Here is a 22,400-nt window from a genome sequence, read left to right on the forward strand (position 1 = left end):
ATAATTCCTGTTACACGAGTACTTAGTGAAGTGAAAAAAAAGTGTTGTTACCAATGTCCTGTTACACATTTGTACTTACACAAACCATTCAGTGGGTTGTTACATATGTGTAGTTACAGACATATTACAGCTGTAGATACTATGTACCAATGTGTACTTACACTGTAGTTACATACTACGTACACATCTATTTACTATGTAAGTACACAGGTATTAGGGCCACTTAATATAAAGTGGGACCGGCTTTTTTGACAGATGTCACACTTTGGATTTTTTGGGGGGATTAGTGTGGATTTTTTGTTTATTTGTTGTAAGGGAAACGGGTCAATTTAGCTCAAAGGGAATCTTTTAAGATTTTATAGGGAATTTGGACAGAATCACGGTTTTACGGCTGATCACTGAGTCGGCCAGCGATTCATTGAACGAGCCGTATAACATAAATTCTGCAATGGATATTAATATCCAAAGTATAGTGAAAGATGACTAAAAACATAATTTGATGGTGTCCTGAGTATTTAAACCTGGTTGTTGGCCACATCCCAACTGGTGTTTTGACCAATTAGACACCGTCTTAGCTCAGGATGTTGCTATATTTCTCCTCCCAATTCATAATGTTATCTTATCAGTCACATGGTCCGAATTTTCCCGCTCTTGCAGAGTATAATTTTGGTGGGGGGAAGTCAATCCAAAGAGCTTGTGATCGTGATTACTATCATGGATTTACATGTGATGGTCATGCTGTGCATCTCTTTGACCATCAATCTTGATTTCTTCATCAATCTTGATTTCTATCTCCTTGGAATTGTCAATAAGTGTTCTTTTGTTTTAATGCTGTGAGCTGCTCAAAGCTGCTAGTTGGTGGACTTGCTTCAGACTCGTGGCGCCAGGGTATCGTGGACAGATTTATGACGTTGTCTTGGGCCTCTTTGTGGAATTCGGCTCTTTGGGTTGTTCAACACCAATCTGATCGAATCTTAAATTGTCTGAATCGCTCTGATACCCTACATTGTTTTTGAAAGAAAGTAACACTTTTGTTTATTAAATTGATCCAAAGTAACAGTAAAGACATTTATAATATTACAAAAGTTTTCTGTTTCAAATAAATTGTTCTTTTGAAAATTTAAAATTAATCAAAGAATCCTGAATTTAAAAAAAAAAGAAATGAGAAATGTTTCTTGAGCAACAAATCAGCATATTAGAATGATTTCTGAGGGATCATGTGACACTAAAGACTGTAACATGGCTGCTGAAAATTCAGCTTTGCCATCACAGGAATAAATTAAAATTAAATAAATTCTAACATGGAAAACACTTATTTTAAATTTTAATAATATTTTGCAATACTACTGTATTTTTGATCAAATAAATGCAGCTTTGGTGAGGAAGAGAGACTTTCAAAAGCTAACAAACTAACTAATATGCTAACATTCTAAATGTTACTGTAAGCCTTTCTCTTTTGGGAAAATCTATATTTTTGATCCAATCAAATGCCCTCTTGAATAAGAATCTCCCCTCTCCCTAATACCACCTGCAGATGACTCACATTAACAAGCTGCAAATCATCAAGGTTTGTGACTCTTGACGTAACAAAAGTTTTTGTGCGACTTTAAAAGAAACATGCCTCACCCAAACTTCCTGCTTTAATCGGAAATACATCAATACATGAAAGAAAAACTGCACTCATCAAGCAGTATCATGATGCAGAGGAGAGCAACTTACAATGAGTCATGCTGATCTGAAAATAACCGTCCTGCACTTTAACACAGTGTTATCAGCCCTGTAGAGAGAAATGAAGGCCAATACACATGAACACATGTGCTGTGTAATGTTTCTTCTGCTCTCATTTACACTGTTTGCTCATGTGCTTTCTCTTTTCAAATTTACAAAAACACACAGTGTCCATCTGCCCTGAACAGCATTGCAAATGCAAAGGAAATAAATATTAATTGATACATCAATTCACAGGAAATGGAGAGGGAAACTGACCCACCAGTCAATGTGTACTACTTGAGTATTGCATGGATTTTGGCTTAACTAAATGCATTGGACTTAATCATTTAATTCAGTTTAAATCACCTCAGAAGTGGTTGCTATATGCAGTTGTTTGTGGGTATAAAGTGCTCAAGATGCAACAGTTACAGTGCCATTATCATGATCAGGAGTCACATAACCAAACCACATGTATTTTCATGTTAAACCTCACAGCCATATATCACTAAATTTAAGGGGTTTGAGTATGGTAATTTATTACTTAACATACAAATGTATTACTTAATATATAAATACATGTGAGTAGTGAACATGTTCATTAATTCACCGCTCTTTCTCTCTTTCAGCCCGTGAAGCCTTTTAAAGCCACAGCTACTACATCAAAGCCAGTGCTGACAATGGAGCAGATTGAAACTATTTTCTTCATGATCCAAGATATCTTTGTGATCCATAAGGAGTTTTATGATGCTATTTCTCCCAACATTCAGCAGTGGGATGAGAAGGTCACTGTCGGACATCTCTTCCAGAAACTGGTGAGTCCTCCTGCCACATATTGTCCTGCCAAACACGCTGTTCAAAGGCCCTAGATGGTAATTCTAAATACAATGACCCTCTATGTAGTGTACAATACGGACCAAATGTTTAGGGTCAGTAAAACATTTATTCTGCTTTAACTTGATCAAGATTGACAGTAAAGACACTGATAATGTTACAAAAGATTTCTGTTTCAAATAAATTGCTGTTCTTTTACATTTTCTATTCCGAAAAAAAGTATCACGGTTTCCACAAAAAATATTAGCAGCACAACTGTTTTCAACATTTATAATAATAACATGCAACAAATCATCATATTAGAATGATTTCTGAAGGATCACGTGACACTGAAGATTGGAGTAATGACTGCTGGAAATTCAGCTTTGCCATGACAGGAATAAATTACATTTTAAAATGTATTGAAATAGAAAACCGTTTGTAGCAAAGTTCGTAGGTCGGGAAGAAGGAGGCGGGAACCAGCGAACACTCGGTGATATGTATTCAAGCTGAGTGATATACAATATTTATCTCAATATTTTTTAGCCTTTTGACAATATTTGATGTGTATCTCAATGATTATGCATTTTCTGCATGACTTGTAAATGTAATTTCCCTCTTCCAGTTAGGGGAACTATATAAGGCCTAAACAACTATTGTTGAGCAGATTTCAAATGTTTAATTCAAGATTTTAAAAAAGTATAGTTAAAATTATCAAATCATTTAGTCCTCTGTTCATCACAAAATAAATGCAAGAATTAATTGTTTCATTTTATTTGTTAGTACCAATATAAAAAAAGACATAGTGATCAAATAGTGAAATACCATATTCATTATGCTTTCATAATTATAAATCAATAACAAAACAATAAAGAATGCATCTTAAATTTATGTAGTTATCTTTTGCTGTTAAGTTCATTATTCCACTCTGAATGTATTTTGTTGGGCCATACCCAGCATGCATTACTGCTCATCATTACAGGATTTACTTCATTTGTCTCCTAAACCAAACGTCAGATGGCAGGAGGTTATGAAACATGACTTTTCTGAAGAGTTTTCTCCCATTACTGCTCATCATTACAGGATTTACTTCATTTGTCTCCTAAACCAAACGTCAAATGGCAGGAGGTTATGAAACATGACTTTTCTGAAGAGTTTTCTCCACACGCACACACACACACACACACACACACACACGTGATTAGTAAAACATTGTGACAGTGGTTGAGTTAGCAGATGGAGTAATTACAGGCTCCCTATTGCTCTGGAAACTCAGCGAAGAGGAAAAGAAGCATGAAAGACTAAGACTAAAAGAGACCAGAAGAAAAAAGTTCTGTGTTTGAACTGAAGGAAAGGTTTAGGATGAGCAAATCCAGACGGAGTGGATTAGAGGCAGAGTTTCTCTCTATTAGTCACCCTTCACTCTTTCTTTCTTTCTTTCTCTCACTCATTAGCTCTGACTTCTCTTCCCACAAATGTTTCTCTCTTCACCTCGTCTTTGTGACGTGCGTATTAGTGTTCGTCTGTGGATACGCTTGGTGAAAAGTCAGAGTTGTTGTGTTGTGTTCCAGACTTCTCTCGAGCAGCGGGAGAGAGGAGCATGCTGGGATGGAGATTGAGCATACAGGGTCTCATCATGCAGTTCTCACCTCAGGGCACAAATATACACGCTTGATGCGGGGTTGCTAGGCGACGACGGCATGTCCGTGTGATGTGTTGTGTTCCAGACTTCTCTCGAGCAGCGGGAGAGAGGAGCATGCTGGGATTGAGATTGAGCATACAGGGTCTCATCATGCAGTTCTCACCTCAGGGCACAAATATACAGCAGTCCATAACCTTACAGAAGTCAGGGATAACAACAGAGAAGATGGGTCATAAAAGACAACAGGAAGAGAGAGCTAGAGGTCAAGTCAGAGTTTGAATGACAGCGCTTTAGATCTTTTTCCTTTTTATAAGTCTGAAAAAGTGGTAGACCAATATATCGCCATGCCCAAAATATTTAATTCCACATTAAACATTTATCGTCTGGTCTTTATTTAACAATATATGATTGTGATTTAACAGGTCGCAAACTTACCAGACCAGTGTTTACTTTTTATTAATGTTTTTAACAATTTAATTATTTTTAGAAAATGCCATGAAAGTATTACAGAATCAAGAAGTTTTTAAGGATCTGAAGTAAAAATCTATTTATTTGCAGATTCATTTACATTTATTGATTGAAATAAATAGATTTATTTATAATAATAAAAATTATTTGCATTTATTTTCGTAAATATTGCATCAAATAATTACATTACATTTATTAATTGTTATGTTTGTGTTATTTACTATCTTTAAATTAAATAGTGTAATATCATATATATCGGCTTTATACTGTAAATGCCAATGGCCAACCTGCTCTCTAAGATATCGACATTGGCCATCAAAAAAAAACTGAATCGGTTGACCACCAATCTGAAAAATGAAAACTACAGCTTTAAAAAAAGATATATATATATATATTTGGACTGTGAAGAGTTTTAAAGTATTCAAATCAATAGTGTTTTTTTATTCCTCATATATTCATACGATTAATTAACCACTTCACAAATTAATTTACTTTTTGGGTGATAGAAAACATTACTTTAGTTTGAAAGGAAACTAGTCTTTGTTATATTTCCACATTGTCAGGGCAGAAATAAAAAAAAACCAAGAACACCAGGGCCGGATTATCCATAGACAGGATTGGGGGGAAAGAAAAAAAGGGCTACGGTACAGACCAAGTGTACTCGTTGCACTCAGACTGTTCTTAACCCTGCCCGTTACCAACTGCGAGGGCGAGAGATCCTTCTCTCAACTTAAAAGAGTGAAGAATGAACTCAGGACAACCATGAGACAGAAGCATCTGTCTGCACTCTCCCTGCTGGCTATTCAATCCTAGAGCCCTGTACAGGCCTCAAATATATGCCCTAGCCCGGCCCTTGTCCGTTATCAGAATTCTCGGCCCGAGTCTGACCCGAGCCCATCTTTTTTTCCCCCTTCTCCCAAAACAGCTTATAGGCTATTACTGTTTTAACGATTAAAATAGTTCAGTTTTGTATGTAATGGCAAAGTTATTATATTTTGTTTCGTTTTTTTATTAAGTTAATTTAGAAAAACATTTGGAGCATTTTTTGTTCGTTAAATGTAATTTTATTTATTTATTATTTATTTTTTTTAAAGTAACGGCCAAGCGGTCAGCAGCAGACAGTGAGTTGATCATAGTCTGTTGGATCAATTTAGAGTTCTCAAATCATCACGACTCGCCTAAAATAAAATCTATAGATATAAAACAGTTCAAGTATATATCACAATGTTAGTTTAAAGTTTAACCTAGATTTATTTATTTTATTTATTTATTTAGTCATTTAGCAGACGCTTTTATCCAAAGCGACTTACAAATGAGGACAACAGAATCAAAGCAATTGTAGTATTAAAACAACTAAAATTAAATAAAAATGACAAATGCATACAACAAAATTTCTAAACTTAACATTTAAATGAAAAACAAAAAAAAAAAGCAAAAAAAAATTAAAAATATTAAAGAACAAAAGGTATAAGAGTATAATAATGATTCTAACATAACACTAAGCCAAACACCAAAAAAACAACTACATATATGTGTATGTACAACCACACACACATACATATATATATATATATATATACACACACATTTATAAATTAAATATATATTATTTCATTTCCATTTAGTTTGTTGAAGTATTAAAATAACTCAAATTAAATAAAACTAAAAACTTAATAAAAGACCTATACAGACATAATAAATTCAGACATAATGTAACTAAAATTAAAATAAATAACAAATACAAATAATACAAATCAAATGACAGTAGTTTATCAGTAATCCTAAAAAAGAACACTGCCAAACTTACATGCTAAAAAACAACAACTTACTTACACATAGTAAGAAATGGTTATAAAAACTGAAACAGAAGTGAAACAAGTAATAGGAAAGGAGAAATAAAAAGCGATACTTATCCTTTAATAAGTATATTAATATTTACCTTAATATTTAATGCGTTAAACTGAAAAAATTAATTGCATGCATTAATGTGCTAATTTTGACAGCACTAATATTAATATTTTTATTTATTTATTATTATTTTAACTATGTATTCTAGTAGGAAAGTTGTCATTGTTCTGTATTTGGCATTGTTCCTTTGGATATTATAATAAAATGTAATAAAAGTAGATGCACTAAACACTAATGAGACAAGTAAATACACTTACGAGCTGCTTTTAACTTCCGCTGATAAAGACTGCTTCTCTCAAAGAGTATTTCTTTACACTGTTTTCTGCTGGCGCTTGAACACACTTTCCTTATTTTTTCCACAACATATGGCCAAGCAAGCGCAGACACTGACAAGATACGCGTAGGAGTAATACATCATTCGGAACTGTAAAGGGTCTACTTTTATTTGTGTGCACTCACAATATCAACAAAACGTTGTGTTTTTATGTAATAAGGAAAAACATGATGCGCTTTCTGCCGTCTCGGTCTTGGAAAGGAGCGCTTCACAAAAATGAACAGAAACTCAGTGAATACATGCCTCACAGACATGATAAATATATCTATAGAAAGCTTTAAATCACTACTTTAACGAAATAATTTAAATCGAAAACAAAAACTCTTTCATTAATCCATAAAGATGCATTTCTCTCTTCTTGCGCTCGCTACTGCTGCTGCTGGCAGAGACACTACACTGCTACGGGGGTCACTTCCACTGTGGTCACCCTAGGACACTACACTGTGTTAATCTGGGCCTGAAGAACCCGGCACACAATTAGGGTTGTGTCGGTGAGGAAATTTTCCCACCGGTTAATCGACGACAATGCTTGGTAAGAGAGCTCCTGAAACAGTATTAAAATGACAAGTCTCATAATTCTGCTATCAGCTCGCAGACATCTGGTTTTGAAATGCAGTTAAATTTTGGCTGGTTAACATCAAAACATCTCTCTGTTTGAGCATCCCGAGCAGCCTGACATGGCAACATTGGCTGAACCAATGGTGTGAGTTTGGGTCAAGACTACCTCTTTGCTGAACCAATGCAGATGGGGGGGGAAGTGTTTGGGAAAACATTGCGAAAACAGCCATTTTATGTGCAATTCCTTTTGATGATGCTGGTGCTGAAGATATGACACACTTTGAGCTTTAATAGCAGGCCCCAAGATGGTTGTGGTTCACTGTTTGGGCATCATAACAGTTTTTCATGTTCCTCTGACTGTTGTTACAGCAAGAGATCTGAAGTGGTGTGATAAAGCCTGCTTTAAACTTCACTTCTCTGTCTTTCGGTCTCCAGAGCCCTCAGTAGAAGCTCTGTTGTCTGTATCTTGTGTCTTATCTCGAGGATGAACTCGCTTCAGCAGAAAGCATCCACTGTGAACACACTTTGATGAATGTTCCAAGAGGTCTACAGATGAAATGAATGTTTCAGCATTGCCATTTTTCAGTCTCTTTCATCCCTCTGTGTCTCCAGCTTCTAGTTCTTCCATTCTTTTGCTCCTCTTCTCTGTGGTTTTCCTGTACCATCACCTTTCTCTCTCTGTCTGTGTTTATATTGAATTGAACATGTTTCCTCTGCTTGTTTCTTAGGCCAGTCAGCTCGGTGTGTACAAAGCCTTTGTGGACAACTATAAAGTCGCAGTGGAGACAGCAGAGAAATGCAGCCTGGCCAACAGCCAGTTTCAGAAGATCTCTGAGGTGAGCTCAGCTGCCTCCTACCACCTGACACTATAGTCCCAGATCATTACTGTCTACAGTACATACTACATACTACTAATGAGGTGGAGCTAATGTTTGAAATGGTCAGGAATTGGCCATTGTCCAGTCATTGATCAGTATTGAATGTGCCCCAATGTAGATTAAAAACTATATCTGATATTTTTAATATAGAAATATGAAATGATGGGTAAAAAATAGATGATAGATTACTTTTAAATATGAAACTCAAACTGCCGGTAAGTGGCGGCAATTTACTGTATTAGTGAGTATTTGACTCAACCAATTTGTTCAAAATGGCTGATTCATTCAGGAACTAAGCATGTGACTGTCTTTATTAATGTGTCATTGAATCGTTTACTCAACTGATTTGTTCAAAAATGCCGATTCATTTAGTAATAAAACCACCGTGTATTACTTGGAGATGAACAATGGTTCTACTGTGAATTAGTTAGTAACTATTTTCGTTGGTGAAATAGATCAAAACGGACAATATTTTCAATGTGTCTAAAATGTAACTTAATATTAATATTCAGTTAAAAAACACCACAGGGCTTTTTTGCCCCATATCTATGAATTTTGGGGGCATTTGTATTCATTTTGGTGGCATCCCCATTAATGTACAACTTTTGGCATTAAGAAAACATGTTTTTGAATGCTGGTTTTCTGAAAAGAATTGCTTTCTGTCACACTTGCATATAAACATTTGTTAAATGTTTTAAAAAGAATGGATTCATTCATACATTATATAATAAACGTTGATTAAACGTTGCAGGGTGTATTTTTTAACAGCATATTTAACAACAAAGAGCAAAAGCTCTTTAAAACTTTCAGTTTTTATATCTATTATATACACGTAACACATCCATTACAATATTAGTGGCGTTTTTTTCACTATTACTATTTCTCATACTTATTTAAACATCCCCCCAGCTTTAACTATTAAACATGCTCACATCTTGTTCTGCATCTACATCTTATTTTGATGCCTCAGACCTTGTTTGGCAGATGATAAAATGGGAAGAAATCCCATAGACTTACATTGGAACCACCCAGCCATATCTAAACATCCCAATATATTGTGGGGGGTGGACTCTTTTGACCTTCCAACACCATAGCAACAGCATACGACGAGCTAAAACTACTCAGGACATCTTAGAAACCGCATAGCAACACTATTGCAAGGCATTTACATGACTTACTGTACATCTAGTTATAATCATCATCAGCTTGGTGCATTTACTCATACACAAACATACACAAGATGCCTTCCGCATCACATTTCTCTTCATTATTCCATACAGGAAGTATGCGTCACATTCTGCTGCCTCAGCCAGACATGAGCTCTGTATGTGTGCTTGTATCTGTGTATATTTATAGTGAGCATCTTCTCTGTTGACAGAATCTGAAAGTTAAAGGTCCTAAAGAATCCAAGGACTGCACCACAACCGCCACCATGGAGGGTAAGAGTGTATCTATTGATCAGTGATGTGTGTGTGTGACATGCATGAGTGATCTGCATTTACAGAGCCTGAATCCGGTAGAATGTGAGCTGATGTGTCGATTGGCGGTTCGTTGAGAGAGTTGATGGTTATGAATGAATGAGTGAACTGTGAGCAGTGTCTCTTTAAGAATGAGTTCAGCTCTGCATCTTCCTACTTGTGTATGCAGCATTCACAACTCAAATGTGTGTGAGTGTGAGGAAGAGTGCGTGCGTGCTTGCTCATTCTGAGTGTTTTGGAGAGCGGGAGAGCAGGAGTATGAGTCTCTCTCTCTCTCTCTCTCTCTCTCTCTCTCTCTCTCTCTCTCTCGCTGTCTTGGTGGTGTTTGTGAGGGATGGATAAAAGGGTGTGCAGAATGAGAAGGAAGTAGTGAGAGAGCAGTTAGAGAAGACTGCAGGATCGGTGGAAGTTTGTCATGGAGGTTCTGCTGGTTCTCCGGTTGTGTTGTAACTGCACCTATGGTAACTATATTGCATTTTAATGCTTTGCTAGTCTGGATGAGTTTCAATTTTTGATTGTTGTGCGGTTTGGTTTAAGAATTTGTTTTGTGTCCATGGTTTCTGATCAGAAGATCAAACCATTCTAGAGCTTCTAGAGTTCTGCTTGTAAACAGGTCTGATCTAATTTCAGTGCAGTAGGAAGTCTTGTAATTCTGCATGTGCTCTGATATTTCATTGCAGTTGTAAGACCTCAAGCATAATGGCACTTATAAAACAGATAATTACAATTCTAGCTTCTAAATTGGTCAATATTGCATTCTAGCTGTGCTAAAATATGCAATATAGTAACAACAACACACTGTGTACCATATATGACTGCATAGCGCACACAGGGATCAGTTATTAATCCTAGTTCACATGTCAGGGACCATATTGTCAGTTGGATGATGATACAAAATATATAAGCATAAAATAATGTCTTATGAAAATTGATGTCTTCAATTTTTCATGTGTTGTTCCTGATAATGCTCTTTAGCTATGACTGTATTCATAATATAGCACAACTTCTCATAACTTGTTACTTTAATATGCATTAGACAAAGCTCTAACAGAGTGTTGGACAGATTCCAAGTTCCACGTGGAAAGATTCGAATGGGTTTGAAACCAAGCAGGAATACTGTAACATTTTTTTTTTCCAAATGAACAACTGGAACTGCCTATCCAATTCTCATATAATTTTCATATCTATTTATAATAGGGTAATGCAGAGAAAAAAAACGTGTTAAATGCAAATGATAAACTGCAACTAACCGTATACAGTACTGTAAGCATGCATAGTACATAGGGCTGCACGATAAATCGCATGCGATATTTAACGCGCATCTTGTCAGTAAACATAGATATTAATTTTTAAAAGGTAAGAGAAAATGCTTTATTTTGATCATTTTATCCCATATATTTTGGTGTTGACAGACACACATCATTGAAGACTGAATGTCCAAACTCTGCGAAACAACATAAGATGAAAATAAAAATGTGACTCAAATTAAAAACACTTTCACTTGCAGTGAGGATAAACGTGGTTTGCGCCAACTTTTTTTTTTCTTTTCTTTTTGTGGTGTATTGAATTACTACAATTCAACAGGCATATTTAGTATGTTTAACCTTCCTGTTTAACCTTATGTTACTCATTTAGCATAGTATTAAACATGTACTAAATTGTTTATTTTAAAGAAATTTTTCTATACAGTTAGTATGATAAACAATTTTGGTGTTAATTACCGATGTAAAAACTAGTTGAGCAACACTGTAGTGAATGATAACAGACTGCCATCTGACTTTCAATGTGTTGCTTTATGGACATTCATTCATGTGTGTATGTGTCGTTTGTATGCATTTACTCCTTTGAAGTTCCTCCTTCCACCCCAAGGTGACTGGAGGATTATCCCCCACAATGCACCAGCTGCAGTCACCACAGTGATGATAGATGATAGACAGATAAAGGTAGACATTAAAGTGCACAAGTGGTGTAGACAGAGGAATAACAATCTAGAAAGATTGGAACAAACATCAAAGAATTGATCAAAATTCTCCTGTGCACTTTCTCTCTCATGCAATCAATTTTTTTGCTGCCAAATTATAGACATTCAGATGTAATCAGAATGATCAGAAGAGTTGATCCAAATCTGTGTCAGTGTAAACAATGGATGAAATGGAGCAAAATAAACCCAAGAGAAAATGTGAGAAGTGTGACACTAAACGGGCACACACTGTTGTAACCAGATCGATTTGTGGAATGCAATATAACATACATCAACAAAAAAAAAGAGTTTTTTTAATGTTTAATATTTGTCTTGTGTGAGCATGACTCACATGGTATCAGCCCACAGCAGTTTTTTGCAATATTTGTTTTCCTCTTCTAGAGCTAGTTATGTTGTTAGACTCATAACAGTGACATTTAGATTAAATCATCTCCCAGTGACACTCAACTCGCAGTGCTTTGTAATCATATACGTGTGGGTGGTTTGAGAAAATCTGGAAAATAGAGTTAAAAGTTGGAAGTCTGACTCAGAAGCTAATCTAATTTCCCTCATTTATGAAAGTTGCATATGAATTAAAACTGTTTTTCATTAAAGAGATGCCCTCCATTCTGCTTTATACTTTGTATATACTTTAACCAGTATATTTTAATGTCTATAATAAGTGAGAATTATTGTATGTTGCCATAATGGAAGGTCCTTGCAAAGTGTGTAATCTGTCATCTGTTATAATCAGAGATTGAAAGTGATCCAATTCGTTGATTAATCTCACAATGCTGTGCTGTGTGCCCTCGACAACTAGCCCACGGACATAGAGACAAAAATATACACACGCTGCCTTTGGGTGTCTACGGTACCTCTTGTAATCACTCCATCACCTGCTGCTCTATTTCTCTTATATTTTTTGTTTCTGACGAATATTAAACTCTGGTCCTCTTTTTCTCTGTCCAGCGGGATGAATTTATAGGAAATCAGTTGCTCTATTGATCTAGAGGGGTTTATTCTGTGACTGTGTGTGAAGGGCATCTTGAACTCAAATTAGTATGCAAGTGTCTGTGCTGAGATGTGCTTCAAGGTTGTGATTGGATGTCATAACCTAAAGCAACTGTCATGGGCTGCATTTCTCTAAAGCATTGTTAGTCTAAGTAGTTCATAGAGAGCACTGGTGCCAATGCTACTTAGGCTAAAGATGCTTTTGGGAAATACTGTCCTGATTGGTTCCCTTTCAGATCCAATCAGCTGTGATTGGTCAGTATTTGTGAGGTGGAATGAGCTAGAATCCACTGGCTACATCCACAAAGAACACCCTAGCAATGCCCTAGAAACCATGTAGCAATGCTGTAACAACGTCAAGTAGAAGAAATCCCAAAGAACACAATAGCAACTGCCTTCCTAACACCCAGGACACCAGAACCCATAGCAATGCACTATAGCAACCACCCAGAACACCACAAGTTACAACAACCATTGCAACACTGTAGCATCCACAAAGAATACCCTAGCAATGTCCAGAAGCAATCTAGCAACACTATAGTAACTGCAAACTCCACTGAAATCACAAAGAACACAGTATTAACTGCCTAGGTAGCCCCCACAACATGATAACCCATAGTACCCACCTGGCAATGCCTTAGCAACCTCCGAGCGTACCATAACTCATAGCAACAACCTAACAATGCCCTAGCAACCAACTAGCAACACTGTAGCAACCACACAGAAAACCATACCAACTGCCAAGTGATCTAGTGAACACCATAACCCATAACAACCACCTAGCTAGCACACTGTAACAACCACAAAGATCACCCTAGCAACTCTGTAGTGAACACTCAGAACATCATAACTCATAGCAACCACCTAGTAATGCCATACCAACCGCCCAGCACACCATAACTCAAAGCAACTGCCTAGAAATGCCCTAGCAACCAACTAGCATACTGTAACAACCACAAAGAACACCCTAGCAACTGCCTAGTGGCCAAGTGAGAATTATTGTCATTTCTGCCATTATGGAAAGTCCTTGCAATATGTATATAAGTGTGTAATCTGTCATCTATTATAGACAGAGATTGAAAGTGACCCAATTTGATGATTAATCACACAATGCTGTCCCACTTGACCTTGGCAACTGTCCCAATACAAAGACACAAGTACAAAAACATACACACAGATGTCTACAGTACCTACTGTAATCACTCCATCACCTGCTGCTCTATTTCTCTTATATTTTTTGTTTCTGACGAATATTAAACTCTGGTCCTCTTTTTCTCTGTCCAGCGGGATGAATTTATAGGAAATCAGTTGCTCTATTGATCTAGAGGGGTTTATTCTGTGACTGTGTGTGAAGGGCATCTTGAACTCAAATTAGTATGCAAGTGTCTGTGCTGAGATGTGCTTCAAGGTTGTGATTGGATGTCATAACCTAAAGCAACTGTCATGGGCTGCATTTCTCTAAAGCATTGTTAGTCTAAGTAGTTCATAGAGAGCACTGGTGCCAATGCTACTTAGGCTAAAGATGCTTTTGGGAAATGCTGTCCTGATTGGTTCCCTTTCAGATCCAATCAGCTGTGATTGGTCAGGATTTGTGCGGTGGAATGAGCTAGAATCCACTGGCTACATCCACAAAGAACACCCTAGCAATGCCCTAGAAACCATGTAGCAATGCTGTAACAACGTCAAGTAGAAGAAATCCCAAAGAACACAATAGCAACTGCCTTGGGGTTTATTCTGTGACTGTGTGTGAAGGGCATCTTGAACTCAAATTAGTATGCAAGTGTCTGTGCTGAGATGTGCTTCAAGGTTGTGATTGGATGTCATAACCTAAAGCAACTGTCCTGGGCTGCATTTCTCTAAAGCATTGTTAGTCTAAGTAGTTCATAGAGAGCACTGGTGCCAATGCTACTTAGGCTAAAGATGCTTTTGGGAAATACTGTCCTGATTGGTTCCCTTTCAGATCCAATCAGCTGTGATTGGTCAGTATTTGTGAGGTGGAATGAGCTAGAATCCACTGGCTACATCCACAAAGAACACCCTAGCAATGCCCTAGAAACCATGTAGCAATGCTGTAACAACGTCAAGTAGAAGAAATCCCAAAGAACACAATAGCAACTGCCTTCCTAACACCCAGGACACCAGAACCCATAGCAATGCACTATAGCAACCACCCAGAACACCACAAGTTACAACAACCATTGCAACACTGTAGCATCCACAAAGAATACCCTAGCAATGTCCAGAAGCAATCTAGCAACACTATAGTAACCGCAAACTCCACTGAAATCACAAAGAACACAGTATTAACTGCCTAGGTAGCCCCCACAACATGATAACCCATAGTACCCACCTGGCAATGCCTTAGCAACCTCCGAGCGTACCATAACTCATAGCAACAACCTAACAATGCCCTAGCAACCAACTAGCAACACTGTAGCAACCACACAGAAAACCATACCAACTGCCAAGTGATCTAGTGAACACCATAACCCATAACAACCACCTAGCTAGCACACTGTAACAACCACAAAGATCACCCTAGCAACTCTGTAGTGAACACTCAGAACATCATAACTCATAGCAACCACCTGGTAATGCCATACCAACCGCCCAGCACACCATAACTCAAAGCAACTGCCTAGAAATGCCCTAGCAACCAACTAGCATACTGTAACAACCACAAAGAACACCCTAGCAACTGCCTAGTGGCCATTCAGAACACTATAACTTATAGCAACCACCTAGCAATGCCATAGCAACCACCTAACAACACTATAGCAACCACAAAGAACATCCTTGCAACTGCCTAGTGACGGCTTAGAACACCATAACCCATAGCAACAATTTAGAAATGCCATAGCTACCGCCCAGAATGCCATAACTCATAGCAACCAACTAGCAACACCCTAGCAACCAGCCAACAACACCATAGTTACCACAAAGAACACCTTAGCAACTTACTCGTGGCCATCTTGAACATTGTATCCCATAGCAACCACCTAGCAATGCTCTAGCGACCACAAAGAACACACTGGCATATTTCTAGCAACCACCCAGACAAACACCTAAACTAAACAACTCAGCAAAACACTAACACTCTCTCAGAACATCCGAGAACTGCAGCACCCTTCCAACCTCCCAAACATTGTGGCGATGAGTTTTGCACGGACAAGCAAAGTGATGTACTGTAATACATCAGCCTTGCAGAGGCTCATGGGACATATGCCCTGTCAGAGAGCTCTGTTCTGTTGCGATGTGATTCTGTAATTAGATGAATTGAGCGTGAGTGAGAGGGGACTGCTGGGAATCGTCATCCATTAGAGTGAAAGACAGCAGGACCACCACAGGACCCACTGTAACCTTGTCAGATGACGAAGATGTGCATGTGCAGAATTCTCCCACTAGTGCGGTCAAAGAAATGAGAGACAAAGCTCTTTCCTGAACATTGCTCACAGGAGACCCTTATCTTGACTGTGTATGTCAGTATAGTATTTTCAGCATAGTATTTTTAAAACTGTGTGTAGCAGTGCTCCTTGTGTGTGCATGGTACTTCTTAGAAAACAATAGTCTGACCTTGATAAGCGGCAAACGGAAGCAGAACAATATCGTTGGAATCACTTTCGTTTCACAGCTGATAAACAATAAAAACATTGACAGCCATTCAGAATCCACCTGACTTTAAAGAGCTTGTACATTTAAAGCAGCAAAAGACATATCTGCAGCTCGCACTTACAATACAGAATATAAAACAGAATTGTATCTGTACTGTATGTGTGTTGGTGTGGATGCTTATATCTTTATTATTACAGTTATCATTCTTAGTGTGAACAGTCATTTTAAATTGTGCTTTTAGTGCAGTATTGAATTTTGGTTGCATCCTTTGTTGCTCATGTGGGAGACACAGCTTAAGTAATAAATAATTAATAATAAGTAATTATTATAATAATAATAATAATAATAACAATAGTGCAAAAAATATATTTTTCTTAAATTTAATGAATTTATTTGAATGATATCATCTTAAATTTAATGTATTTAATGAACAGTGATGGTGTCATCATCATAATGTTGCATTATCATCATAATCATTATAAGACAATGTTGCATTATCTGTTTATTACATACTCACCACTAGGGCTGTGCAAAAAATCGAATGCGATTTTCATGCGCATCCCGTCAGTAAAGCAGCTCCTGTGATTAGTAGTAAATCTCCAGCACATACTTTCAGATGGAGCGGCATTTACTACACAGAGCCGTAGTTTACTGACAAGCTACACAAAATCGCGTTCAAGATCGCAGCATATTCATTGCCGATTTTGAACGCAATTTTGTGTAGCTTGTCAGTGAATTACGGCTCTGTGTAGTAAATGCCGCTCCATCTGAAAGTATGTGCTGGAGATTTACTACTAATCACAAGAGCGGCTTTACTGACGAGATGCACATGAAAATCCCATTCGATTTTTTGCACAGCCCTACTCACCACACAGACAGAAAACCATAAAGATAAACCTTTGACACTACTCTTTTGCTGTCTTAAAACCATTGGTATATATCAATTTTTTTATTCCTGTAAATAGTTTCCTTTTTTAGATATAGTGGTCAGCTTACTAATTACAATAAAAACAACTGAAATGATTAAAGACTATTGAATTCTTATTTTTAATGTAAGAGCATAAGAGCCATTTGTAACTTGAATGTGCAAAGCTGCTTTTGTCATCCTCATCCAGTTGTTTTAGCTGTACAAAAACAGTCTGTTATGCTGCTAATTTTGTTTTAATGTATTATACTAATCACGGACACTCTGGTTTGTAGCACAAATTGTTTTACCATTAATGGCTCTTTGTTATTATTTTAGTTAGTAGTTTACCTATAGCAGCTAATGAATTGGAAGTCCCGCACATTTAAAGAAAATAGCTTACTTCTGCTTTACAAAATAAAGTGGATAAACAGAACAGAATAGCAAGAGCTTGGTCTTGGATATGTGGTATGAGTGTTCATATCCCACTGCAGTGTTCAGAATCACAGATATGGCTAGAGGGAGGCCATGATGCTGTGAGCTGACAGATATGCATTTCCTTCTCTCAATCTGTCAGCTTATTGAAAGTGTGTGGATTTACAGAGAGCCTCCTCTCAGTGTTTGCATTCATTTGTCCTAGATGCTCATGTTTGTGAAGTGCTCAGAGATGCTGCTATTATCCGTAGTGTCTGGCTGCTCAGTCAGCTGTGTAATAGAGTTTGGGAATTTTTTTTTTCTCTCTCTCTTTGGGTTTGTTTGGCATTTGGAGCTTTTGTATGATTGGAAGTATGAGTGTTTTGTGAGTTAATATTTTACTACATAAAAGGATATTTCATAACTTATGATCACTCTATATTTTATTCTTTAATGTTTGTCTTTGCAGCTCTCCTCTACAAACCTATTGACCGTGTCACTCGCAGCACTCTGGTCTTGCATGTGAGTCTCTAAAATATACATATATTGATTACATGTAGTCAAGTTTAAAACAGTAAGGTCACCTTTACTAAGGCAAATGCACAGGTTATTATTTTCCTGACATCACAAATTCACACTCAGCCTGACATTATTTCAGCATGACTGAGGTTGCAATTTATTTTTAGTAAAGCTCTATTTGTACTGTATGAGTGTTACAGTTCAATTAGGTTAATCAAACCCAGTAGAGATTTGGTAGCCGTCAATCAAAAAGAAGAGTGTTCTATGCCATAAGGAGGCATTCAGACTACCAAATTCTACTTGTCCTATCCTTTAAAATACCAGTATCAACATGTCCAATTTGCTTTTCTTTATGGATCTTAAGGTCATTATAAACCCAGATGTCAGTAGTAGGTAGGTTCTACCAGAAAATATATCATCAAAACATATAAAACATGCATGAGAGGAACCTTTAAAAATGGATAAAAATACTGCCAATACGTTAGTTGAAAATTCAACTTCCACATATGTAGTTCACTATCATTAATTTTTTTGGGGGGAAAAACATTAATTTGATGACAAGTGAATTATTTCATTATTTCAATTATTTAAAATTAATACTGTTCTTGTTGATTCTTTAAAGAATCTTGAAATATATATATATATATATTAATAAATTAAGCAACGTAAATTAAGCAGCACAACTGTTTTCAACATTGATAATAATAAATATTTCTTGAGCACCAAATCAGCATATTAGAATGATTTTTGATCATGTGACAGTGAAGGCTGTGATGGCTACTGAAAATCCAGCTTTGCTTTCACAGGAATAAATTACATTTTAAAATACATTAAAATAGAAAACAGTTACTTGAAATTGTAGTAATATTTTACAATATTGCTGCTTTACTGTATTTTGATATATATTTGAAATAAATTCAGTCTTTTAACAGTAGTGTCGATTTATCTTTTTTATTTAAATAGTTGGATTATCACTTAAAGAATAAACATAAAGCTCAGGTATGTTGCCTGTTTGTTTTATTTTTTCAGGACTTGTTGAAACACACTCCTAAGGATCACCCAGACTTCCCACTACTGCAGGATGCTCTGAGAATATCCCAGAACTTCCTGTCCAGCATCAATGAAGAGATTGACCCGCGCAGGACTGCCGTGACCACACCGAAGGGAGAGGTGTGTGACTCTGTGTGTTTGTGTGACTGACAGAGGAGGAGTATACAGTATACTGTATTTTACATAAACAGTCCTCTACTGTAAATGCAAAATTATAGAATGAGGCCTTTTTAAGGCAGTTGTTTGATCAGTGCCTTTATAAGAGTTTTCACACCTACTTTATTAATAGCTTTAGATTTGGCACCTGGTTTGTTTTCTTTCTAAGTTTCGGTTTGTGTAAGCATTTATGAACATGCTCATTTGCATGGACAACAGAAGGTGGTTCACTTTCAATTAGTATTTTTCCCCCATGTTTACATGTACTGCATGTAAACATACAGTACATGCATACAATGTTGCTGTAAATAATGAACATAGCATCTAGGGACTACTTTGTTATTTTTGTTCTTTGCGGTTTTGCTTAAAGTGATATAAAAGATGTAAAATAAATTGTATATAAATGGAAAAAAAGATATAGCTTGAACTGCATTGCTTTTTCTCATGATAATGATCTATTTAAGTCCACATGTCATACTAACAGGAACCTATTCATATAACCACAGGTTATGCTGTAGTAAGCTGTAGTTCTAACCACACAGCTTTGTAATGCTATTTGTTAATGTTCGTTGGAACTGTGGTTTCAGGAAACACTGAATATTTGAACTAAATTGGTGACAACGGAACTTGTGACCATCGACAAACAATGCTTGTAGGAAACGCACCTCTAAAAATTAAGACGGTTTGCTTACATGACTTTTATGAACACATTTTGGTCCATTTTGGAATGTTATCAAATAAAGAAGGGCTGGCACAGTATCAGAATTTTTTATCAGATTGTGGCCAAAAGTATTCACAATTATGATATCATTGATATATCTATAGAAATTTTGCAATGAAAAATTATAATATTGCTCTCAGTTAAAATTCATCTTTAACTTTATTATGTCTTTTCTCTTTTTTTGTCCAATGAATCACACTCAAAATGCAAGTGTAGGGAGGCAGAGTTTATAAACATTACTGTACAAAAGTGGGTAAAAGGGGCTTCATACATGCATATAACTATGATCGCAGACACACAGTCAACTTGTTCTTGAGTGTTCACGGACTGGCTTTGACCGTTCCAATATGGTGGACTGCTTACATATAGTGGCCCATAAAACAGCCGCTAATGAGGCATCTATGCATATATATCTGTGGTAGTAGCTACATACTGCTTCTTTTTTCTTTTTATGACTGGTGACAAACAGGTGCAATACCGCCACCTACTAAGTGTTAACCACATTATTGGAGCTGCATTATTTACAAAATTATACAGTTTGTGGAATATTAACATTATCGCCAATACCAGTATATTGCCACACCCCTAACTGTAATAATTTACTTTAACAAACCACAATGTGTTCATTTTCAAACAGAAATTCTTCAAATTCTCTTTTGTTTGACATTTCTATCTGTTTTCATAAATGCTTCTGACCTCTAACTGTGACTGTTTGATGAGCTTATCTTGCTGATGAGCACATGAGAGTAGTGGTCGACCGATATGTCGCCAAGGCCGATATATTAGATTAGATTAGATAGAACTGAACGACGACAGCAAACAAGAGGGAGAATGTGAGCACTGTGTGTTCAGGCGCTGCAATCTCAGCGCCGTCAAAATAAAAATCTGCCACGCCGTCAAAATAAAAGTCCCGCCTTGAACACATCGGCCAAACAGAAAAACTTATCGGCCAATGCCGATATTTGAAAATTTTTATTAAATATTTATTTGTGAAAAATGCTTTGTCTTCTAAAGTATAAGTATGTTTATTTTACACAATTATTTTTAATCCATTTTCAAATGATTTCAAATTTCTTAAATATTAATTAAAATAAATAAAATTATATCGGCTTTATATCGGCCATCGGCCACCCCGCTTTCCAAGATATCGGCATTGGCATCGGCTGTCAAAAAACCCATATCGGTCGACCACTACATGAGAGTATGAGTGGATCAGCTGCATTTATGTGTTAACTTAATCTCACCCTCACTTTTCTTCATCATGCTTATTTCAAATAAATATTTGACGTTTGAGTGTCAGCACTTTTTATGATCAAGCTGTACAGTGTCAATGATGAATTGTGTGACTGCAGGCAGGCCCATGACCTTTGTCGCCCCTCGGTTTTCCGAAAGCGCACATGTTCTGTGTGTTTCTGCTCTGATGAGTCCACAGAAAGTAACGGTGGGTGTTTATGTCTCTGGCAGGTTCGTCAGCTGGTGAAGGATGGCTTCCTGGTGGAGGTGTCGGAGGGGACGCGTAAACTCCGTCATGTCTTCCTCTTCACAGACCTTCTGCTCTGTGCCAAGATGAAAAAGACCGCAGTTGGGTATGGACATGGACACTCAAACACTTAAATGGACACTTATTTGATGTTTTACCCACTCATGCATACATCACTCTACAGGCCGCTGTGTGCTTGGTGTCAGTAGATGAAGTGTTTTGATTTACAAAGGTGCAACCTCATTTTGTTGTCATGGTTACGATGCCAAAGACATTTACTTTAGTCATTTAGCAGACGCTTTTATCCAAAGCGACTTACAAATGAGGACACCGTAATATTGATTGATAGCTGCTATTATCCTGATGCAGCTCTGTGTTTCTGTAACTACAGCCTTCCCAGAAGAATAACGCACATATAATGTGTATACTGAATGCCAATCTTTTTTTTTATTTAATTTACTATATGTAATCTACTCTGCCTCATATGCTTTGCATTATTAGACATTCAGTTCTGGGAATTCAGTTCTCATGACTGACAGAGACTGTAAAGTATTCAGCATCTTAATCAGACTGAATTAGGCAGGAGATGATTTTAATTGGTTGTTATGCATGATGATGAGCAGATTATATTTCCCTGCAAAGCCATGCTGGGCATCATAATTATCTCATAATAAGAGCGCATTATCGTGCATTTTGACAGTGGAAACACATTTTGATCCCTGAAGCATGTGTGTAAGTGTGTGTATAATCTACATACTAGAATGTGCTTAATTGGTTACATCAGTCT

The 22,400-nt window shown here is 36.8% G+C and overlaps 1 protein-coding gene across 2 annotated transcripts in view; it reads left to right on the forward strand.

Moving 5' to 3' along the window:
• Positions 1 to 22,400, forward strand: part of LOC107731041 (active breakpoint cluster region-related protein-like) — a 199,620-nt gene that overhangs the window by 100,927 nt on the left and 76,293 nt on the right. For both annotated transcript variants that reach the window (XM_016542017.1, XM_016542018.1), the window contains exons 4-9: positions 2,337 to 2,522; positions 8,159 to 8,266; positions 9,687 to 9,747; positions 18,157 to 18,209; positions 19,236 to 19,376; positions 21,598 to 21,719. In XM_016542017.1, the coding sequence (XP_016397503.1) occupies positions 2,337 to 2,522; positions 8,159 to 8,266; positions 9,687 to 9,747; positions 18,157 to 18,209; positions 19,236 to 19,376; positions 21,598 to 21,719 (671 nt within the window). The remainder of the gene's footprint in view (positions 1 to 2,336; positions 2,523 to 8,158; positions 8,267 to 9,686; positions 9,748 to 18,156; positions 18,210 to 19,235; positions 19,377 to 21,597; positions 21,720 to 22,400) is intronic.

Source organism: Sinocyclocheilus rhinocerous, unplaced genomic scaffold (genome assembly GCF_001515625.1).
Source record: "Sinocyclocheilus rhinocerous isolate Xijiao unplaced genomic scaffold, SAMN03320098_v1.1 scaffold157, whole genome shotgun sequence".
Classification (NCBI taxonomy): domain Eukaryota; kingdom Metazoa; phylum Chordata; class Actinopteri; order Cypriniformes; family Cyprinidae; genus Sinocyclocheilus; species Sinocyclocheilus rhinocerous.